The 22,889-nt window shown below is 30.0% G+C and overlaps 3 protein-coding genes and 1 long non-coding RNA gene across 10 annotated transcripts in view; 2 read left to right on the top strand and 2 right to left on the bottom strand.

Annotated features, from left to right (window-relative positions):
• Nucleotides 1-621: 621 nt before the first annotated feature.
• Nucleotides 622-2,131, bottom strand: LOC127067821 (NADH dehydrogenase [ubiquinone] iron-sulfur protein 3, mitochondrial). Its single transcript, XM_051003181.1, has 5 exons — nt 1,964-2,131; nt 1,817-1,894; nt 1,378-1,628; nt 1,057-1,302; nt 622-982 (listed from the first exon to the last, which is right to left on the bottom strand). Exons 1-5 carry the CDS (start codon nt 2,025-2,027, stop codon nt 821-823), a joined length of 801 nt encoding a protein of 266 aa, XP_050859138.1. The 5' UTR covers nt 2,028-2,131; the 3' UTR covers nt 622-820.
• A 127-nt stretch (nt 2,132-2,258) lies between these two features.
• On the bottom strand, nt 2,259-3,664 carry LOC127067822 (COMM domain-containing protein 5-like). 2 transcript variants are annotated; one of them, XM_051003183.1, is made up of 5 exons: nt 3,502-3,664; nt 3,234-3,427; nt 2,979-3,171; nt 2,729-2,881; nt 2,259-2,641 (listed from the first exon to the last, which is right to left on the bottom strand). In XM_051003183.1, the coding sequence occupies exons 2-5, from the start codon at nt 3,328-3,330 to the stop codon at nt 2,458-2,460; spliced, it is 627 nt and encodes a 208-aa protein (XP_050859140.1). In that variant the 5' UTR covers nt 3,331-3,427; nt 3,502-3,664; the 3' UTR covers nt 2,259-2,457. The 2 variants fall into 2 exon arrangements, with proteins under 2 accessions (XP_050859140.1, XP_050859141.1); XM_051003184.1 differs by having other exon boundaries at nt 3,234-3,627.
• Nucleotides 3,665-4,992: 1,328 nt separating this feature from the next.
• LOC127067842 (uncharacterized) overlaps nt 4,993-22,889 on the top strand; it is a 22,656-nt gene continuing 4,759 nt past the window's right edge. Inside the window, exons 1-8 of one of the 6 annotated variants that reach the window (XM_051003221.1) lie at nt 4,994-5,367; nt 6,076-6,302; nt 7,700-7,808; nt 11,318-11,479; nt 13,501-13,870; nt 14,387-14,818; nt 15,394-15,584; nt 21,738-21,867. In XM_051003221.1, the coding sequence (XP_050859178.1) occupies nt 7,743-7,808; nt 11,318-11,479; nt 13,501-13,870; nt 14,387-14,818; nt 15,394-15,584; nt 21,738-21,867 (1,351 nt within the window). In that variant the 5' untranslated portion in view covers nt 4,994-5,367; nt 6,076-6,302; nt 7,700-7,742. Of the gene's footprint in view, nt 5,368-5,820; nt 5,952-6,075; nt 6,303-7,255; nt 7,288-7,699; nt 7,809-11,010; nt 11,115-11,317; nt 11,480-12,532; nt 12,651-13,500; nt 13,871-14,386; nt 14,819-15,393; nt 15,585-21,737; nt 21,868-22,889 lie in introns of those variants that run through there. The other 5 variants (XM_051003222.1, XM_051003223.1, XM_051003219.1 and 2 more) reach the window with 5 other exon arrangements.
• Nucleotides 21,874-22,889, top strand: part of LOC127067844 (uncharacterized) — a 2,079-nt gene continuing 1,063 nt past the window's right edge. Inside the window, exon 1 of the long non-coding RNA XR_007782762.1 lies at nt 21,874-22,224. This is a non-coding gene — a long non-coding RNA (uncharacterized LOC127067844). The remainder of the gene's footprint in view (nt 22,225-22,889) is intronic.

The raw sequence follows: 22,889 nt of genomic DNA, 5'->3' as shown, positions 1-22,889 counted from the left end.
GCACATAGGATTATTGCTCCTTGAAAGTAAGAACTTCAATTATAAATTATAATAAATATACATCATTACGCGTTCGCGCGTATTGTTACTGTGTGTGTGTGTGTGCGCGCGCGTGTGTGTGTATTTGATTTTTATTTAGTACTTAATATAAAGTAAAGAAGTTGGTGCTATTTATGTCTAAAGGATGAACACACTGTTTAATGTTTAATTTTTTAAGATCTTTTAAAATTTTATTCCTTTTCCATATCATTTCATAATTGAAAACAAAATGTATTCGGATGCATTTTAGATTGCTGTTACTTAACAATTTCAGTGTAAATTATAGTAAAAAAAATAGCAAAGTTTTATGATACACAAGTAACTTAAATAATTTAATTTTAATATTAACATTTTGTTTTCACAATTTTAATTCGTAAATCACCGAAAATATGCCTTACTACGTGATAGATTCTAAGCACTTTGTAATTAATAATTAATATATTAAGTTTATATAGGTCTGTACACAAATGCAAAATAAATAGTAGCATAACGGATATATAATTGTAATATTCAAGAATGTTTTGTATAAATGAGCACTTGGCTATATATATTTCACCTTTATAAGAATAATATAACTATGTATATGTAACTAAAACTGACTTTATTGACGAAATATTGCAATATAACACTTTTCATCACAATCAACTTGTCAATTATCTACAGCTTAGTACTGCATATTATAGATTTATTATGTATTCGTGTATGATTCTGTTTAGCAGAACAAATTTTCGAATATATAATAACCAATCAAATTTTTCTGATCTATTATTTGACCAAGTGTTTATTTTTCTCTTTTCTCCGTTACTACAGTTTCAATAGCTGGTGCTGAATCTCTGAATTTAGGAAATTGTTCCCAAGGTGCAGATAAGTCAAACTTTCGAAATTCCTGTGTCAATTCCAATGGTTCTGCTACTACCCTCTTTTTCTCATCATCATAACGAACCTTAAGATAATAGTATATATTGATCAATGCTTTTTTTTACGTAAAACAAAAAACTTAATAACTAAACGCATTACCTCGACGTATCCACTCAATGGGAAATCTTTTCTGAGTGGATGTCCTTCAAAACCATAATCTGTTAAAATTCTACGAAGATCGGGATGACGAAGAAAATAAATACCAAACATATCCCATACTTCACGTTCATACCACTCGGCACCCTTGAATTCTTCAGTTATCGAATCAAGCGGTGATAATTCATCTGTGTATGTTTTTACTCTGATACGAGAGTTGTATACAAGGGACAGAAAGTGATATACAACCTAATGGAACAAAATTTATTTCTGTTTACTTTATACTAATTATGCTTTTATAACTAGAGAATCGATTCAACATACCTCAAATCTATATTGTCTATTGGGTACGTCTAATGCAGTGATATCAATTATATTATTAAATTGCGCGTTGTAATGACATCTTAAAAATGCTATTGTTGGAAAAACTCCTAAAGGAGCAATCATAACTTCCAGTTCATCTTTGTTAACTATTTGAACCTTTTGTACATACTTCGGTAAACATTCGGCAATGTAACGTCCAAAGTTTTTTAAACGGTCAACATCGATACAAAGATTGGGTTTGCGAACAGTAGCTATAAACATAAATGTTTATGATTAATATAATATTATGAATAATCATCAATAATAATGCAAATCTGTGCATATAATTTAGGTATAAGCAACATCGAGTATATAAATAATATTTTATACTTATGCAATTAATTTATAAAATACATATAAATCAGGAATAATTTGCGAAGAGAAAACAATTAAAACTTACGTCGGGTTTCTGTTTTTTCTGTTTTTTCTGTTACTTCTGTACTATTCCATCGTATTGATGGGAAAGCCTTCACATAACCTAAGGAAACAAATGGATCGTTATATAATTTAAGTTGATATTTAATTACGATTTATAAATATTATTTACGTTTAGGTGCATTTGTAGATAGGCTTTGTGATAATCTCCAACAATTTCTTAATAACGATGTCATGCTGCTGAAAATCTATATTTTGAATATAGATTTTAAATGTATATAGGAACGAACGTCAATGAACACTAGTAGCACTCACTGACACTCATACAAATAGATAAGACGCTCATATGGTCGATATGCGCGCTTACAATACTTTTTATTTCCAATAAGAAAGTTAAAAAGTAATAAAACATAATAGTAATAAATAACTATTACACAAATTTTTTTCTATTATTACTTTAATGACAGATGAAAATAAAAGATATTACATAATTTTAATTGCAATATTTACACAATTAAAAATAGAATTATTATAATTTCTAATACGATTATAAGTAATAGTGATTGTAATTATATTATGATCTAATAATTGTATTACTATATTTTATAAATACTTTTTTTGAATATAGTAATTTTATAATAGCATTTATTGCTTTCTGTACAATCGTCAGCTATGCTGTATAGTTTTTAAAGAATTACGTTGTTCCAACGATTGTATTTCTACAAGAATACTTGCTACAGCATGTCTAAAGCGATGGAATTGTATTAAAGAAAGTTCGAACGTATGAATTTCTCCAGTATCAAATATACATTCCATTATAATACATGGTTCCAGCACTCTGCTTAAAACACTGAAAACAAATAATATAAAATATATTAGCAAAATATACTTTGAAAAGTGATAGGGTTAAAATAATGATAAAAATAATTTCATGTACTTTGATGAAATAATAACATCTATGCGCCATTTGCATGATATCAAACGTGGAAAAAACTTAGTTTTTTTCATTAAACCTGCAAGTAAATCTGATTTCTTTTGACCAGATATAACGGTATATAAATCCTCAATGCAATCTGAAGAAAGAAAACATCTGAAAAAAGATACACGCGTCAAAGTGATAACAAATAAAAAGATTGTATATTATTAATAATTTTAATAATATAGGATAATAGAAAATATGTAGTTACTTTAATTCTTCTAAAGTTTGTTTGAAATCTGTTGGTTTGACAGAACACGATACATATTTAAAATATGTTTTTAAGATAGTAAAAACAGTTGAAAAATATTCATCCACATCTTCCGAAGGTATATTATATTTTTGACTAATTCTGTCTAGAACGCCCTCTTCTATATGTTCCTGTTCTATTGCTTTCACAGCAACTTAAATAAAATACATATAGATTAGTTATGATTGATATTAAAGATAAAACAATACGTCTTACTTTGTATCAAAGGCCGAACAAATGTTTTTTTCAGTTCTGGCAGATGTTTTTTGTTTTTTAAAGCCGCTAAAAGTTCAGTTTGATATAAAGTTGCCATTTTGGAGAAGAAACAAAATTGTTTACTATTATTTAGCTGTAATCATCGATCATAATATCTTCAATCATTAACTCACTTAATTCAATATTAAATAGTGCTAGAATAGTGTTTAAGTAAATTAGCTTGTTTAAATAGTGATTTAAATAAATTTTTTTTCTATATAAATCTTACATATTTTCTCTTGTGTTATATGCTGTATATTATTCACGATATAAGTTTACAACTTATTTATTTTCTCATTCTTCATTTGAACACCATTCAGATCAAATAATGTGTCTACTTTTGTAGTTATCAATGACGTTATTCTTAAAAGAAGAAGACTTGTATCTATTTTGATCAATGACTAGACGAAATCGTTTCTATATTTACGCCGATAGATGTCAATAAAAGCGTTTTTCAAACGCAATTAAACGTTTCCGATCTACTTCGTTCTTATCGATGATTCAAATAAAGATCCTGATATAATTATATACATCGAAATAACTTTTTAGATAATATTTGATATCTAATATATATCATAATCCTTAAAAGTATACAATAATCAATATAATGTATCACATATCGTTTCATATTTTACTCGTAGTCATCAACGAGTTAGCATAGCTGAAAACTGATATCGAAGGACGAAAGAAAGACAAAAAAAGAAAACAAGAAGATGGATAAAAAAACTTTACGATCTTACAATTATCTTAACTTGATCCGTCTGGTTTTCAAATCAAATCGAATCGAATCGAATCAAATTTAATCGAACCGTTGCCTTGATTTCTTTTTACGTCAGTCGAACATACATAAATAAATGCAAGATATTTAAGGAAGCTTATTTTTTTTTCTTTTCTTTTTCGAACGAAACTGAAGTTAAATACGAGTCCTACGATGATCGATGCGCGTAACATTCAAATTTACATCTTTCTTTTCGCGGCGAAGGTAATAAACGTTTCTGCTGTCTCTCTCTCTCTCTCTCTCTCTCTCCTTCTATCCATTTTGCTCTCATTGGACGATTCGAAGGTTAATATTTAGCGACGTACGATCCGATTCGTCGAGATTTTTAGTCATAGTAGAGGAATCGGTCGTTCGAATATCGGGCAAAAATAAACGACCTAGGCACAGTTGGCTTCGTTGATTGTAGACGTTGGGAGTCCGCTGACCCGCTAAACCGTTTATGATTTCCCATCGAAACCAGAAAGGGAAGACCAAAAAAAAGCATACTATCCTCTCGTATATCATTTCGAAATAACGTCATACTTTATCGATTACCAACATATACTCATCATTCTGATAAATATAACGTTTCTCGATAGGATAAATTTAATTTGGAAAATCTATACGATTGAAAACGATTTTAAAAAATCGTTCAATTTTTAGGTTATTTCGAGATGATCCTCGAAACAAAGAACGACGTAACGAGGTTCTGTAACGTCGTTTTGAAATTTATTTCAGGTGGTAGTTGGGTGAGAAGGTGTGGAAGGAAGGGAGAGGGAATGACATAACGCAGCAACGTCGATGTTCGAATTGATATATTTTGTTTTTTTTAGATCTATACTCGTGATCCGTATCGATCGTGATGCAGCACACCGTATCACGTCTCGTCCTCTTCGGGTCACATCTACATACTTATTAATCGAGCTTGATCCAAGTAACCGTCAACAGAAATAGCATAGGCGTTTCTGGGGTGGCTAGTCGGTAGAATACGCGACACGGCTCTCTCACAGTTCTCTCTATTTCTCTCTCTCTTTCTCTCTCTCTATTCTCTGTCTGTTTGTCTCTTTTACTCTTTCTCCGAAAATCTCGGACCAGAGTAACTAAGTATCCGGACAGCTTTTAGAAAGACGAGAAAAACAATGTGCGAAAAGCCTAATTGTCTTGCGCAGACGATCGATTCTTTTGGCGAGGCACGTTGTGCGATCGTGATTTCGATTGATTGCCTAACAATAAGACGTATCTCATTGAACACGGATTAAGGATTATCCAAAACGTTGAGTTCTATCAAAAATCTTTCACGTGTTTTCATTTTTTCAATGGAGTTAGCTTCGTCGAAGAGTAAGTAATAAAGTTTTTTCGTTTCGTTTATTTCACATCTGTGATTTCTTGTAAGAATGAATAGACAGATTTCTTTTTCTTTCTTCTTTCTTTCCTTTTTGTTTTTTTTTGTTTTCTTTTTTTTTTATTATTATTATTCGAATAGACGTAGCAACAACGTAAGACTAAGTGGATGTATCGTAAAAAAGTGTATCGTTTATGATCGTATAAACGCATATTTGTTGTTTGTATAAAAATTAGAAATATTAAGTCAGTCGAAATGTTTTGTCCAGTTGGAGAAGTATTATTTGGAAAAAAATGAAATTTTAAAGATACAACGAACGGACAAAGTTTCGGTAGGCTTGATATATAATGTTTTGTAAAAAGTGTACGATAATTAGTTCGTGGAGCCATCTACAGGTATTACGTGAGACAAGAAAGATTTCCAAAATTTACGAACATTTTCAAGTTACACGTAACACGATTCACATCATGTATATTATCGTGTTCCTCCTACGATCAATTTAATCGTGTTTCCTTGCGTTCAGTTTAAGTCGATCTCTGACAAAATAATGTGTGTTAATCGTGTTAGAGCGAATTACAGGGTGCACATTGGATTAATAATTTATAAAAGAAAAAAGAGAAAAAGAATGCAAAAATTAAGAATATATAAATAAATCTGTGAAAGGATATGTCAGAAAGAAATTTCGTTCTTTTTTTTTTTTTTAGGATGGATTGAAATAAGTGAAGGATAAACTAAGCTGCTCAAATAAACTCGTAACGCGAGGTGCCAGTTCGAAGATGCAGTAAATTTCCAAAGTTACTTTGCAAATGTTTTGCACGTAACAAAAGGCAATTTTCTATGAGCGTGCTGGTGTGTATCGGAAAGTAGCACCTGTCCTAGATTCGCGACTGCGCGATAACTATATATATTAGGTACAACCCTTATAAACGATGTGAGTGTAATTTAAAGTTTTACTCAGTATCCAAACAACCTCTTATCGAAGAAGAAGAAAGATCCGTTCTTTTTTCATCTCTTGATCGACGAATTCGATTTTTCGGGTTCACTTTTGTTTCTCTTGTTTCGTTTTCTTTTCCTGTTTTTTTTGTTTTTTTTTTTGTAAATAATATACTGGTTCGCATGATCGAATGTATCGATATCACGTTGGATTACGTATCTCTCGATATTCTCGTTTAATATTTCGTTATAGTTGATCGAACATCTGAAATAATCTATAGTTGTGATTGAATTGAATAATTATTATTTTTAAACAAGATTGTTTTTATAAAGAGGAGTATATTGTACACGTAGTATATGCGTAAATACAAATTTATGTAATTGTGCGTATGTATGTAGAATGATATAAGTGTATATGCATGTACAGTTCGACTTAGAAAAAGTAATCCAATAATGTATCTTTTGATATCTTTTTTAATATTTTATTTATGATCGAACGTTTGGAGAAATTTATAGTTATTAATTAGATTTAATAATTATTAAAGATACATGTAATTTGTACATATAAATATTAATTTTTATAATTATATTTATGTATGTGATATATACATGTAACAGTCTAAATACATAGGTGATATACGAGTACGTATTTACGTACATGCAAATGTCGATTGAAAACAAAAAAAAAAACAAAGAAAGAAAGAAACACAACATTTTCTTCGTCAATAATTAAAATTAATGTGATTGAAAATTGAACGAATGGATCGATCAAAATTAGTGCCGGAAAAAGCATTTCGTTTAAGAGCACTTTATTTTCGGTTTTATAATTATACGAAATTTAAATAGATTTAGAACGGAGCTTTTGGAAGAGTCAGAACACGCGCCAGAGTGAGCGCATTCGGACCATGACCCAGACCTATGTAACTCTCTTTTTCTCTCTCTCTCTCTCTTTTCGAGAGTACATCTATGTACGAAATTAGTCGGTACGTTGCAAAAGGTCGCATTAAACTTTTCATCGGTCGCAGTCGGCTCCGAAAGGCTGATCTTTATCGAGATACGTTTGACTTTATTCAGATGAATTTATATAGTCGGAATTGTTTGAAAAGAGGAAAAAGTTGAAGAGTGATCAAGAGTAACAAAAGTTATTTTTCTATAAAAGTTATATTTTTCGATAAAGCTGTAAAAGATCTATCGAAAAATTTTATATAATATTTTATTTAACAAAAAATTTTTTTCTTGTTTGTATAAAAAGAAAAGAAAATCAAGTTCTATCTAAAAGTAATTGTTCGTTACTTGGACGTAAAATAGATATAAAAGTAAACGTGATAAATGCGATAAAGATAGACGTAAAAGATCGTAATTCTTAATTTATGATTTATATTTTTTCTTTTGTAGTGTTCTTCGAGAAAAAGAGAAGGATTTCCGTTCAAACACGGACATGGTGTTGAAATTCGTGGACATCCTGTTTCCGACTTCATTCCAAATTTATCCGTTTGTTAAACTTGTGAGTATTTCATTACACAATTTACAAGATAAAATTATCTCGCAAACAATACATGCACGAGACGCTTTATTTACAAAGGGATTTACACATTATGCAACGCTAAATTCAAAACAAATGTAATCAATTCATTTAGAGATACAGAGACTAAAAAAAAAAAAAGAAAGATAAACAAGTTCGTTGTTGTTTATCAAAAGATGTTGTTTATCATCGGAATTGAAGGGAGAAGTAAATAATATAGTTAGCTATCTCGAATATTAAACGACGAAACTCATGAAAATTTTAGTCGCGTCGAAATGTCAATGACACGTGCCGATGGTGTTTGCACGTGAGGGAGAATGATTAAGGATCATTATGATTCAGGTTGATCTTGCATGCGAGTTATTAACAACGTTAACCTCCATGCTTAGAGATGTCTTATGAATTTTATTGAAGCTCGATGTACCACTTTGGTCGACTGTGCAAATTAAATTGAAGAATTTCTACTTGAAATTAGAAGCAAACTTGATATCGTATGCTAGCTTCGTCGTATCCTTCATCGAACGGTTAAACTTTGTTCGAGAAGTTCGATCTTAACTCTTTTTATTTATTTTTTTTTTTTGAAGCTTCCTTTTAAACGAAGTACACGGTCTCTTTCGAAGGGATTGTATAGTTTAGAATAATTTCGGAAAAGATGGTCATGAATTTAAAAATTTTGATCGTATAATTGATAAATAAATAGATTTCTTTTTTAATCATTTTTTTTATTAATTAAATTTTTAATTATTTATCAACTCTAACGTATCGATTGTATCATTTTTATAATAATAAAAAAAAAAGTAACCTTCTAATATAAATGAAACAGTTTTTCTCAACCTACGGGTCGCGAAATAATATCTGTTATGTAAAAGCGAAAAAAATGATTAATGATCTGAGATTTTCAACAAATTTTCATAGAGAATATTCTTATGAGAATATCACAGTAATCATCGTTTATTTAAATAAAATAATATACATTAATTTTAATATATCAAGTACTCAAAAATTATATTTATATTATAAACATTTGGGTTGTGGAATTATTACAAACAAATCTATTGGGCCAAATGGTATAAAGGTTGAGTTCAAATTATTTATTTTGAATAATATTCTTTGCTTTTCTTTTTTTTTTATAAATTTCAATTTTGATAGACTTGTTACAGTATTTATAATAAAACTTGCATACATCATATTTTCGATATTCTTCGTTATATTATAATTTTTTTTATAACTTTATTTTCGTAAAACATTCTTTTAAATATTCTTATGAACGATCATTTATTTTACAAAACTTTGTTTCATCTCTCATTTTCAATCAAAAATTTCTATATCGTTGCTAGCGAAAAAAATTCTAGCCATTTTAGCAGCACGTTCTTTATCTTTCGAAGATATTATTTCATTTGATTTCTTTTTTATTGTTGAATGGTTTCATTTTTTTTAAATTAATACGTTTTTCATAGAATTAGCTACATGTCGTGAATTTTACGAAATTGGACTTACAGAAAACATATTTCTTAGCCTTAGTAACTGTTTTAATAAAAGCATTGAATTATTGCATGTTATGAATTCTGTAATCGATATATTATTATAAAAATTTTTTTCATCTACTGATGTAGTGTTTTCCATGCTCGTAGAAAAAATATGGCTAACTTATTCATGAAGCTTATGGTCCATTTATCTAGAATTCATGGGGGAGTTTTGGCCCAGTCCTCTTTTGTTATTTACATATTATGAAAATAAAAATATGAATTTTAAATTTATAATACATTAAACAGTCGATAATTAAATTAACAAAAAAAAATATCCACGTTATAAAGGAATAATCTAAATCGGAGATCGATAATTAGCTAAACCAATATTTCGATTATATATTTAAACGCATTACGTACGAGCTATAACGTACTACTTACTTATAACGTACTTTGTTTTTTTTATATTTCTTTTTTTCTAGTAAAAACCCATTTATTGCGATTACATATATTGCACAGACTTTTATTTCATATTAAATAATTTTCATTTCGTTAAATTCAATTCGATACAATTACTTTTTCCGTTCAAACAAAATAAAATCAAACGTTTGTTTCAACTTTTATATTCATTATACTTTGAAATAAATCTCAAGAGAATATACATAAATCCTTACAAAGGATTCGTTTCAATGAGTGAAAGAAAAAAAAAAAAAAACGTAAAAGATAAAAGTGTGTGAGAAATATCGTTCGTAGGAATGGAGAAAAACTTTTCAAGGTCAAAATAAACTAACGGCATGAAGCGCGAAAAGTTCCACATACGTTTACGTCTATCAATGTCAGAAAGTATGCACCGCCTGAAGTTAATCGGTCGTGGCTTCCGGGCCGTGCATTGCATTCTCTTTCGAATTAAGGAACCAAGAGAGCGTGCATTGCACCAACTGAATATTGATCTCGATGTTAAATTTGTGCCAGACTTTTTTTAAAAATATGATAAAAATAATCATTAAGACGATTCATCGGAAGAGAAACAAATTTAAAATAATTCTTCTAAAACAGAACCAAATGAAATAATCAATTTTATGTTATTATCATTTATAAATAATTATTAAATTTAACAAATAATAGTAATAATAATAATAACAACAATAATAATAATAATTCAACTAATGACTTAATAATTAAAATTAATTAATTAATAATAGAATCAGACACGAAACAATCTACTTTTGCTTTATCATTGTTTTTAATAAATCATTAAGTATAACTAATTAATAATGATTAATATAATTAATGAATTAATAAACAAGATTAATCAGGACAAATTTGTATAAAGTGTTATTTTAAAATATCTTGCAAGTCTCATGTAATAGAATATCTCGCAAGATATTGTATTATTTTCGATCGATTATCAATGACGTTTTTCGACAAGAGACTCGTGATTTCAAATGACAATTAGCCAATCAGATTCACTGTGATGTTAGATTCGTCGAGAGAGTATGACTAGATACTAAACTGTATACTGGGAAAATTGAAAATTTGGCTAAATGCCAAAAAGATCGGCGACAAGGCTCGTCGGTCGATGTAACAGTGCCAAAATAGCACACGCAGAGGAACGAAAATACGAATTTACGTGCACTCGTAGAAATATACCTTACGTAGTGTAGTAGCTTTATTTTCTCTCTCTCTTTTTCCTTCCCTCTCTCTCTCTCTTTCTTTCGTTCTCTTCTCTCTTTATTTCTCTTCGTAGTTCGAAACTCGCTCGGTCGTTGGCACGACTATCGCGATTATATACGTTTAATGTACGAAAAACAAGAAAATAAAGGTAATTTCAAGCCAAAACAATATTGTTGAGGTATATCATTTTAATGATATTTATATCGTATCGTAAAGTTTTCACGAACGTTCATCGACCATAATTCAAATCTACGTTCACCAACCTTTATTATATTCATTGATTTTATTGATATTCATTTGATTTCATTGAGTTTGATTAACTTTATTGATTAATTTCGAATGAATTTTCAGGAACCGTTTGAATTTAGAGATTCTACATCAACAATGGCGGGTTATCGAAGGGTGAAACTCGTGACAGCCAATGAAACTATGACCGGCAGCAGTATAGAGAGCAACATGATTGGCGAGTCTGGCGAAAACTCAGTCGACACTCTTCGATCGACCACGCGACAAGTAAGCTCGTGTTCGTTTCTCGTCGATGTTAATGGACGGTCTATCCTCATAGAGTGTTCACCAATCAAGGCAAAGTGATTCTTCGAAAATTTTTTAAGTATTCTAATTGAAGAGATCATCTGAATAATCCTGCATTAATCGACAGAAAGGATCATAGTTATGTTTAGAAATGTATATACGTGTGAGCGTGCCAATGTATACGGTGACTCTTAGAAGAGAATTCTCGGACAAAATAGTTCTTTCAAAATTGGACAAAGTGTTTTGAATTGGTAAGTACGTTCAAAGAAATGAATGGTGCTGTGTAAAGTATGCTAAGTATTGAAAATAAACAAAAAGAACAATGGTGGTTAGTTTTAACCAGTGTTGATCGTATAATTCAACCTTTCAAATTGATCGATTAATTGTTTTTTTCTTTTTTTGTTTTGGGATCAGACGATAACGATTTTTTATTTTTTCTACCCTCTTTTTTTCTTTATCAACAATTACCAATAACTATTTTTCTGTATTTAAGTCTTAACATATTAATTCCTTTCTACAATAATTACCAATTCAAAATACACTGTTTGATCTGACACAAAATGATTCCGTTTTCGTAAGGTGTAGGAAAAAAAATATTTCCAATGATCACGTACGCGTTCATCAGTGTGTGTTATGCGTGTGAACTTTTGACTTACACAATGATATTTCCGTTTAGACGATAAAAACGAAGGAATAACAGAAGACATGAAAAAAGAAGCTTGGAAACTGGAAGGGATACTCCCACCAGGTTTCATTAATGCATCTTACTATATATATATATATATATGTATGTATATAATACATACATACATGCGTACATATGCTAATCAGTCGTGCGTACGTTTATGCGCACACGAGGCACCGACCGAGGCGCGAGAGCTTAACCGACATATAAATAGCGTGTTTAAAGAGAGCCGCTAGAACTCGTGTATACGTCTTGCGAGACGATCGTAAGAGTACCGATAGCAATCCAACGAAGATCAGTGCTTGTTTCGTCAAAAGTTTTAAAAGAAAAACGATTCTACGTCGAAGGTGATATTTCGATAAAGAAAAAAAGAAAAAAAAAACGCGCGAATTTCAAATGTGCAGTGTTGCGTGCAATGAAAATATATATGTATATATCGACGATCGTTCGGACAATGTTTTAATGAAAGTAAATAAAGTAAAGCAAGACACTTCGAATTATTTCAATAATATGACGTTGTTAACAGAATAGTTTTGATAAAACGTTTGATAAAAAAAAGAAAACGCTGTTGTTTAATACAATTAATAAGAAATGTTTGTGTCGTTTGACATTTCCTGGAAAAAAAGAACGGAGAAATTTTATTTCTTTTTTCTTTTCCAGGAAATGAAGTTTCCTAAACTAACGCGTGACCTATCAACGTTATAGTAGAAAAAAAATAGGTCGTTGAAATCGCTGCACGCATACCTGCATCGATCAACTAGCGCTGCGCTCTTTTTATCGCGACCCTTTTGCATGTTAATTTTGCTGAATATGGTGGACCTGCTAACTTTCTAATGAAGTAACATTTTCGTTCGAGAAACGATCATGATTTTGTATTGGTCCATATCGGACTTTCCATAAGTTTGAGAATTCTATAAGTTTATACTGTTAAATATTTGAAAATTTCGAATCATTAAAAAAAAATATATATATATATATTTAATAATAATTAAACATTTTAATTATACATAAAGTTTATAATTCGTTATTGGCTTTTATTCAAATTAGAGCTCTAAAAGTTTGTATTATTAAATATTTGAGTAATTCGAATGATTAAATATTCAAATTATATGTATATAACGATAACAATAGTGATAACAACAACGATAATAACAACAACAACGATAATAATATTATTAATTAAATGAATAAATAATAATATTAATTAAATATTCAGCTTATAAAATTGATACGAATGTTTCGTGTTTAAGTATATTCATTGAATGAATTAATTTTGTTATGAATTTAATCATTATTTATTGAATTGTTTGTGTGACAGAAAGTTCGACGCGTTTACGGAGAGCAAAAGAGTTATCAGAAGAACGAGAAGACACGTAGGACAAGCAGCGTCGTCAACAATTACAGCATCGTCGCCTCCAGAGGCGAGCTCTCTCGAAATAACTACACCGTTGGTGAGACGTCGAGAGACGTTACGAAGAAACGAGTGTCTTTCATCAACTCGAGCAAGATCTATGCGAAGGAGTCAAATTCGTGTACATCCGTGTTCCTCAGTAGAGATTTAACTGGGAAATATTTGTCAAAGGACATTGAGAAGTCACAACCCTCTACCACAAGACAAGGTCGAGCTTACAACGGTGGTTCACGAATTTTAGCTAAATCTGTGTCCGTCCCAGCGATTCTTGAGGAAGGTATTGGCTCCATTAGTTTTCTTTTTTTTTTATATTTACGACGTTTTATTTTTACTGTATCGCGGTCTCATAAATTTATCCTTTCGTTTGGCAAACTATCAATTTTCATTCGACTCTTAACCAGTTTGTAATCAAAGTAAAGTGAAGAAAAAAAGTAAAGTTATAAGAAGATTAGATTAATTAATAATTAAAAAGTTTTAACAGAAAACTCATTGCGTACATGTAGACATGTCCCCATACATGTGTTAACGTAAGCAGAATTGATTTATGATTTTCACGCGTAACGCCTTACGGCAATATTTTTTAACATCGTACATATATCTCTTGCAACACGCGTCATTGATATGGCATACGTACCTTCTGTCTCATTGAATCATGATTTCGATCGGTTGATCTCACTTACATCGAGCTTCTGAAGGTCGACATAAAAAATTGAAGGATTGTAAGATCCTCTATAACGTTTTTTTTTGTTTTTTGGAAATGATTTTGAATCTTATCTTATACTTCGTCTATTAGGTTTACGGCGAAAGGAGAAAGCTCTTGTGAGAGACGAAAGAAGACACGACGAAGGTATATTGAAAAGATCATCAGCTTTTCTAGCGAGTTTAACTCAAACGAATCATCATCGATCAGCTGAGAAGAGGGATAACGTTACCGAAGATTCCTCGTGGTTTTCTGGATCTTCGAAATTGAATGGGTATAGATCGAGATATTCTACTTTGAAAGGATATTTTTCGATTTTAAATAACAGCGAGAACGAGCTCAGACCGGTGTTAGGACAATCGGCTAGCACCCAGACTTTGTCAACTAGCTGGAAAAAAAACGTTGGAGTCAACGTCAAGAAATCGGTGTCCTTCAGCTCGGATACTAGCTTTGAAGAGAAGCGAGCACCCTATCGTAAACCAACTGTTCACGAGGTCAAGGTCTATCACAAGGGCGTTCTTCAAGGTAATTACGTGTCTCTTTTGTATTTTTATTATATTATCTGGCACAAAGGAATTGTTAGATGGGCAATTTTTTAAATACATTTTTGCTTATGTTTTTAACACGTTGACTATCACGATGATACAATTAACTAATTAGTACTATCATATAAAAAAGAATTAGATAACAATGTAAAATAATTGTTATTAACCATTTTCATTTCTGCTGTAGATAGAATAATGAAATTGCGAGTACAAAAAATTCATATTTATCTATTTATAAATATTCATATAACATTTGATCAAAATTAAATTTTGAAATAAATTATACTAAAACAGTATAAAGAAATTTAAACCTGATTATCGTAGTCTTTATAATACGTTATTACTTTTTTATGTAAATTTGTACTATTTCTGTACAGAACATTTCAAATTTACAGTTGACTAACAAAGAGTATAATCTTATTTAAACTTAAAACGCAATAATTTATGACATACGAAATACGTATAACAGATAACGCTTTAACCAATCTCATCTTAAACTTTGTTCGTCAGTGATACTCATTCATTATTTTCTAAAATTTTTCTATCGAATGACAGATCGTGCCACTCGTGAAGAGAATATCAAAACAAAAGTGCCACCTTCGTGGGAAATACCCTCGGAGGGCCCCAAAGCCCTCTTGAGGGCTGCTATGGAAGCTGACGAAACGATTTTGAAAGAAGTCGTGATGCGTGCTCGCAAATCTGATTTGTGTGATGTCGACGTTAATATGACTGACAGTAGTGGCAGGGTGAGTTCATTGAATTATTTTTTATTTGTGTTAAAGAAAAAAAAATATATGTGTATATATATTTTTTGTAATTTATATTTAGTTATATATATTATTAATGATATATATATTATTAATAAATATATATATAAATTATATATAATTATATATATTTATTTATTAATTATATATATCAATTATATATAATAACAAAAATATATATAATTAATAATATAACATATATTAATATTTAGTAATATATTTTAGTTTCATTATAAGGATAGATCGTAATTCGTCATAATATTTTTTTAAATAGATACACATGTATTAATTTATACTTTTTTTGTAATAATTTCTAATAGTTATAATTTCCAACATTACTTTCCATTATATAATTATATAACAATAATGTTTCTATGTAATGAAGATGTGACGAACTAATGATGTCAATTTTCTCATCATTATCATTATTTAAAAATAATGAAAAGCGAAAGTAATCTGTTAACAGATGTGTGATTTTTAAGTCAGATGAGTATTAAATATCCATTACGTAAATTATTATAAAATAAATAATTGATTAGAAGAGTTTATACAGTATAAATTTTCTCCTTCTCATACACACGTGCACGCACGCGCGTGTACACACACATTTCACAGTCCGTACAGAATGCCGTAGCTTCGAAGAACTGTTCCGACGGTAGATTCTCCACATTAAAGCAATAAAAAAAATTTTATACGTGCTCTATTTGACCTTGTTTTAGAGTTATAGGAATATCTTCTTCAATACACTATATCTATTTACCTTCGCTGAAGAGTTGCATGAAATAATCTCCTTGAATCTAAATACAAGCTTGGAAATCAGTACATTTATCATTGACTGTTTTACTTTCTCTATTTCTTTAGGTATTGTTCAGATTTTCTGGTAGCCCTGTTCAATTTTCTTGCAAAGTATTTTAACGTTGTGAATCAATTGGCATTTTCTACACGATCGTTTTCAAATAATTTCGCAAGTAATAATCAATTTATTCAATGTCAGATATTAAGCTCTGTTTGTAAATAAGTAAATGAAGTAGGTTCCATCTTTCGATAGAATTATTCCAACATAAAACTCGCCATAACTCGGAAACAAGATTAAATATGGCATATATTTATGTGAACTTTTTTAATTGTTTTCATGTGCAGTAATACAACCCTGAGGTTGGATTCTACGAAGTTACAGAAAACTTTGTATATATAGATATACATAAAATATTCCTAAAGTCAGTTATATATTTTATAATAATTCAGGTAATGGATATTTAATATCTCTCTGAAAGGAAAGAGAGAGAGAGAGAGAGAGAGAGAGAGAGAGAGAAAGTTAACAATCAGTCTTGACTTGATTATTTATAAATTATCATATCGATCAGAAAATTGCTATCATTGGCATATTATTTGCTTCTAGATATATATCATTGGCTTGTCTACTAATATTTCTACTAGATATAAACATTACAAAAATATACTGATATTTTTCACTATGAAATAATACCATAGAGACCAAAGAATTAATGGTTATCGATATATGTAGATGACGAACTTCAAACAAAATTCTGACGTTAAAGACGTTCACATATGCATTGACGTAATACATAAAACGTATAATGTAAACCATAATACGTAAGTGCTATCGCATAAAATTGCTATAAGACATAAATTTTGATAAATAAAAAGTGATCATAAAAAAAAAATTGCGCGAGAATATAATTCTGAAATGTTGATTGTTGCCTGCTACATTTTTGCTTTTCTATTAATTGTATTAATATTTTATTAAAATACAGAATACATATGCTCTTTTGATAATTTCAATCGTAACATATAGATACATAATCTCCAAATCTGTACACTGTTATCGTGTTGCATTCATAAAAATCGAATGTCGAATTTAAATGCAGAGAAGGATACGTGATTGATTGGTCGTAAGAATTTTATCCTTATACAATTTTTTTCCTCTACGACTTACGTCTTATGTTTTATATTGATACATGTGTGAAGGACTTTAATTTGAAGATACATCAAATTTGTGAACAGTTGTCTCATATTTTATACTCGTTGCGTCAGAAGATATACTTCGAGATAGAGAAATTCATTGTTCCGTTTACGATTCCGATCGTGTTACGATAAGCACGATTCCTTTGTTTTTCTTCGCTGTTCGAGAATACGAGCTGCTTCGTTTGATTGTTATTCCAAGCAATTTCATTCGAAATCATTTCACGAGGTATACGAATTGTATCGACACCCACGTAATGTCTTTCATGGAAAATTTTCCACCTGGAAAAAGACAGAGAAAGATAGAATGAAACTATTAAAAGGTTCAATTTGTTATTAAAAAGAAAAAGAAAAAAAAAAAGAAAAAGAAAAGAAAATGGATATAAAATGAAATTCGAAATTCTTCTATTTTTTTTTTTTTTGTTAAATAATAAACTAAACATTTTTAGATTAAAGTAAACGAATTTATTTAGACGAAAATCAAAGAAATTGAAAATTAAACATATACCTATATATATCCGAAAATATCAGCTAAAAAACTTCTCAAAAAATACAAAGACATAATAACATAAATATTGTTAATATCTTTGAAAACCCTCGATGATATTCATGTGGGATCGATCAAAGTGGAACATCCTGTATAGACATTACTCGGCAGATACTTTGCTATCTATGCCATTTCGAAGGATGTCTTCGGCGAAAGGGAATTCAAAGGAATAACTTCTCTGTGGTTACAGAAACTCGACCGCGCGGAATGACAATTTGTATTTATAGCTTACCATATACATTAGTTCCGTGCGCGCGCGCGTTTATTGATTTTCCGCAGGACAAATGCAGAAAAAGGAATATCTTTTGAATGGCGACATTGAATAAGAGATCGACTGCTTTTCAGACGAAGAGATATCTTTATTGTAACACATATACACGTAAATACATACTACTACACACACATACACACACACATACACACACACATGTTGCTTTTCAATTATTTTTTTTATATTATATTTTTGCAAATGACGAAAATGTTTCTATCTGCTTATTCGCTTGACTGTCCGTTTGTGTATCTCTCTCTCTCTCTCTATTCCTCTTTCTCCGACGAATGAAAATATATTTATTATAATATATTACTTTTCACTTATTATTTTTATACATTATACTGTGGCAGAGAATATTTCTTTATTTTTTTCTGATAAACAAAAAGATATTTTTAATGTAATATTTCAGTCTTTAATTATTATCTTTTTAGATACACGTACACACGCGCACATAGACGCTATACATTATATTTTTATAAATGATAACACCTTTTTTCTTCTCTTTATTTCTCTCTCTCTTTTTTTTTTTGTTTATTTCTTCTCAATCTCAAACCTTTCGAAGATTAATGAGTAACGTGAACATTCCGAAAATAAAATCATTCAAAGAGATTTACAATGTATTATATATACATATCCTTCGCCATTTTCTTCAGAACAGCAAAACGTAATGGACATATCCATATGTAATGTTTCTGACCGCATTCCGTACGCGGTAATATCGTACCGAGATCAAAATCAAATTACCCTCTTCTTCGGCTTTGACCATATCGAGTATGCGAATGACCTTCTTCTTTCTCTTCTTAATCTTCTTCTTCTTTTTCTTCTTCTTCTTCATTAAAGTTGATGACGATGATAATGGATTTAAAGTTGTTAGAAAATATTACTTGAGAGTGATATCAAAATAATTTATTTCAATAATTAATATGAGAAAACGGAAGAAATGAGTAACAGACGTTTAAAATACTTTAAACTTTTGAAAATAATATTAATTAATATCTGTGTTCACTGATGAAACGTACGAACCGTGTTGTTTAAATGAAAGTACGTAAGAGGAATATATTTAGCTGCTGAAGAGAGTTCTACGATTAGAAAGAAAGAGAGAGAGAGAAAGAGAGAGAGAAAGAGAGAGAGAGAGAGAGAGAGAGAGAGAGAGAGAGACTTGCGTGCTTGGCTATTCTAATTACGGGTACTACCGATTGGAAAGGTCCTTCTATTTCTCCCTCTTCCTCTATTTCTCCCTCTTCCTCTCTCTCTCTCTCTCTCTCTCTCTCTCTCTCTCTCTCTCTCTCTCTTTCTTTCTTTCTTGTTCTCGTTATGTCTTCCGATGACGTGCTATGCATCGTTAATTTACATTGAATATTATCATGGATCACGGGCATCGTCCTATTGAGATCGATATTCTCTTGTCGATCTTACACGACGACGAACTTCCGTTCCTTTCTATAGTATCGTAAAACAGTACATAGATGATAAATTCATAATCAAAACATCGATTATATTAATGATTGATTAAGAATGAAACATTAATTCTACGTCGAAGTGAACAAAGATTAAAGTTTAATTTTTCGTTAGATACTATAAATTAATTAAATATATTTGTCGATACGATTAAGTATATATATATATATATTTTTTTTTAATACAACAGTTGTATTCGTTGTGAATAAGAGATGAAGTGTCATTTAAAAATAAACTTTGTGATTTAATAGACTCGAATTAAAAATAGTATGTGAAATATTTTTCGATGAAAATCGTGTTTTTAATTATTTATATATTTTTTTGTTTCTTTTTCTTTTTTATGAGGTCTTAAAAATTTTATGAAAAGAAAGTCAATCCATAGCCATATAAAAATGTGATAAGAACACTTCAAATGTTTCTCGTAACGATGGAATAAATCCACACCCAGTAAATTGTCGTTCCGTGCTTAGCACCTACTAGTGTGTATTTCCATGTGGTGTACAATGACGCAAGTGAAGTAATAACGTTGGGACGATCGCACGAACGTCAGTGCCCACTTAATAAATTGATCCTCAACGGATAGTCCATTATGTGTCTTGTCGAGATCAACGTTACAGAATGAAACCGATGACATGTGTTGTATCGTCTGTTTTTTTTCCGTTTTCCTCTCTCTCTCTCTCTTTTTCTTTCTCTTTAGAAATCACAAACACTTATTTTTCTTGCAACAGAATCTCTCTCTTTCTCTCTCTCTCTCTCTCTTTGTCTTTGTCTTTCTCTTACATACACATCATACACACAGAAAAAGAGAGAGAGAGAGAGAGAGAGAGAGAGAGAGAAAGAGAGAATCTAGTGTGTATGTGGATAAGCGTTACGTATTTTCTGAGATTAACCTGCTGTGAATTTGCCGTCATCTTTTCAAATGTTTGCTATTTTAACATTTAAAACTACGTCGTTTTAATTTAAAATAGAACAATACGATAATATAACAAACGAATTTATATCGGGACTATAGTTGATTTTTTCTTTCTTTCTTTCCCTCTTCTTTTTTTTTCTTTTTTCTTTTTAATTAAACATTTCGACATCGACTGCTGTAATTTGTTGAGCTGTTTTTTTCTTTAATTATTTTTGCAATTAAATTTAACAACAATCTGGTTAATAGAGTTACAAAAATCTATTTTGTTTTTATAAAAATATTTCAATTCAATATTTATAACTTTCTGTCTCTCTCTCTTTCTCTTTTTTTACAGTTTTTTCTTTCTTTTTAGACAATCATCATATTTCGTTAGATGTGTAATTCTCATTAGGAGAAAAAATCACGATAATTTAATTTTTATTAGTCGCCCTAGCCTTATCAATTCTAGACGTCTTCTAAATGTTTTAATAGAAACAAAAGTTTTCGTAATCGTTTTTAAATTCAATTAGAAAAATAATGAAATAAATAAGAAAGATTAAAAGTCCAAAAGAAGAAAGTTGAAAAATGAATGAGTCATGATATAAACGATACATAAAATATCAAATATTATTAATTGGTAATAAAAGAAAAAGAAAATTAATAATCGAGGATTCTCCGAGTAAGAAGAATTCAATAAATATAAATAAAAAATAATCTTGAACAGATTATTTTTCAAAGAAGGGAAAACCTAACAATTACGTTTAGTTCATTATTGTTTGATTATTTATATTTTGTTTTATGATTATTTATAAAGGTAATTATTAATATGAAACTGTTGAAATCATAGTATTGCCCACGCCCGATGTTTACGTCACGTTCGAAAGCGTCCGGCTTCTCTCGCGTCACGGCACTTCTTCTGGCATATCAATTTGTCCGTTAAGAAAATCAACTAACGTCGTGATTATATGTTCATGTTTGTAGACGGCTATAAGCTACATGGCTGGAAACGGTGCTGCGGCGATGTTGGAACTGGCACTGTCCTTCGAGGGTGCTGATCCTAACCTTCCTGACAACGAAGGCAACACGCCACTTCATTTCGCGGCTCAAGCTGGTGAGTAGATTAAAATGAAAATTATTTGTTTCTTTCGATTTAACAAATAAAAATTGTTTCTTATTTTTTCAGATTTTTTCTGGTTTCTCTTTATTTCTTTCTTTTTTTTTTTTTCATTTACATTTTCAACATTTGCTACAAGTTCCTGTCCTGGTTCTTCCTATTGTAACAATGAAGTGGATTGCATGTTCCATAGTAATATTGTTGAATCATAGAGAACGAACATGCAATCGCTAGATCATAGTTTCCTATCTTTGTCATACTCGTCTTACATACATTCATTACATAGTATACGATCTCAAATACTTTGAATAAATAATTTTCGATCGTTTTTTTTAAATTAATTTCAAATTAGAAGTCTTGATCGTTTTCCTTTTTGTTTTCCGGAATTTAACACATTTATCACAATTAACGTAATCCATTCTGCACACATATTTTTTTCCTACATTTGTCTTCTTTTTATTTACATTTTTAATATTTACTGCAAGTTCCTGTCTTAGTTATTTTCATTGTAATAATTATAGAAGCAATTTGTATAATGAATTGTGAGTGTTTATAGTACCATTATAAACCTTAGAGAACAAAAATGTAAATGCTAGATCATAGTTTACTATCTTTGTCTTACTCAAGGCTTATATACGTATGCGATCTTAAGTACTTTGAATAAATAATGTTCGATCTTTTTTTTAAATTAATATCAAATTAGAAGTCTTAATTGTTTTCTTTTCCGTTTCTTGTGATTCAATATATTTATTATAATTAACGTAATCCATTCCGCATACTAGATTTGTTTTCTTTTTATTTATATTTTAAATATTTGTTGCAAGTTCCTGTCTCAGTCATTTTCATTGTAACAACTATAGGAACAGTTCGTATAATGAACTGCGTATATTCATAGCACTATTTATTGAATCCTAGAGAACAAAGAAGCAAGCGTTAGATCATAGTTTACTATCTTTGTCTTATTCAAGGCTTATATACGTATGCAATCTCAAGTACTTTAAATAAATAATGTTCGATCA

This window comes from Vespula vulgaris, chromosome 11 (assembly GCF_905475345.1).
Source record: "Vespula vulgaris chromosome 11, iyVesVulg1.1, whole genome shotgun sequence".
Lineage (NCBI taxonomy): Eukaryota > Metazoa > Arthropoda > Insecta > Hymenoptera > Vespidae > Vespula > Vespula vulgaris.
This window is presented reverse-complemented; position numbering and strand designations above follow the sequence as displayed.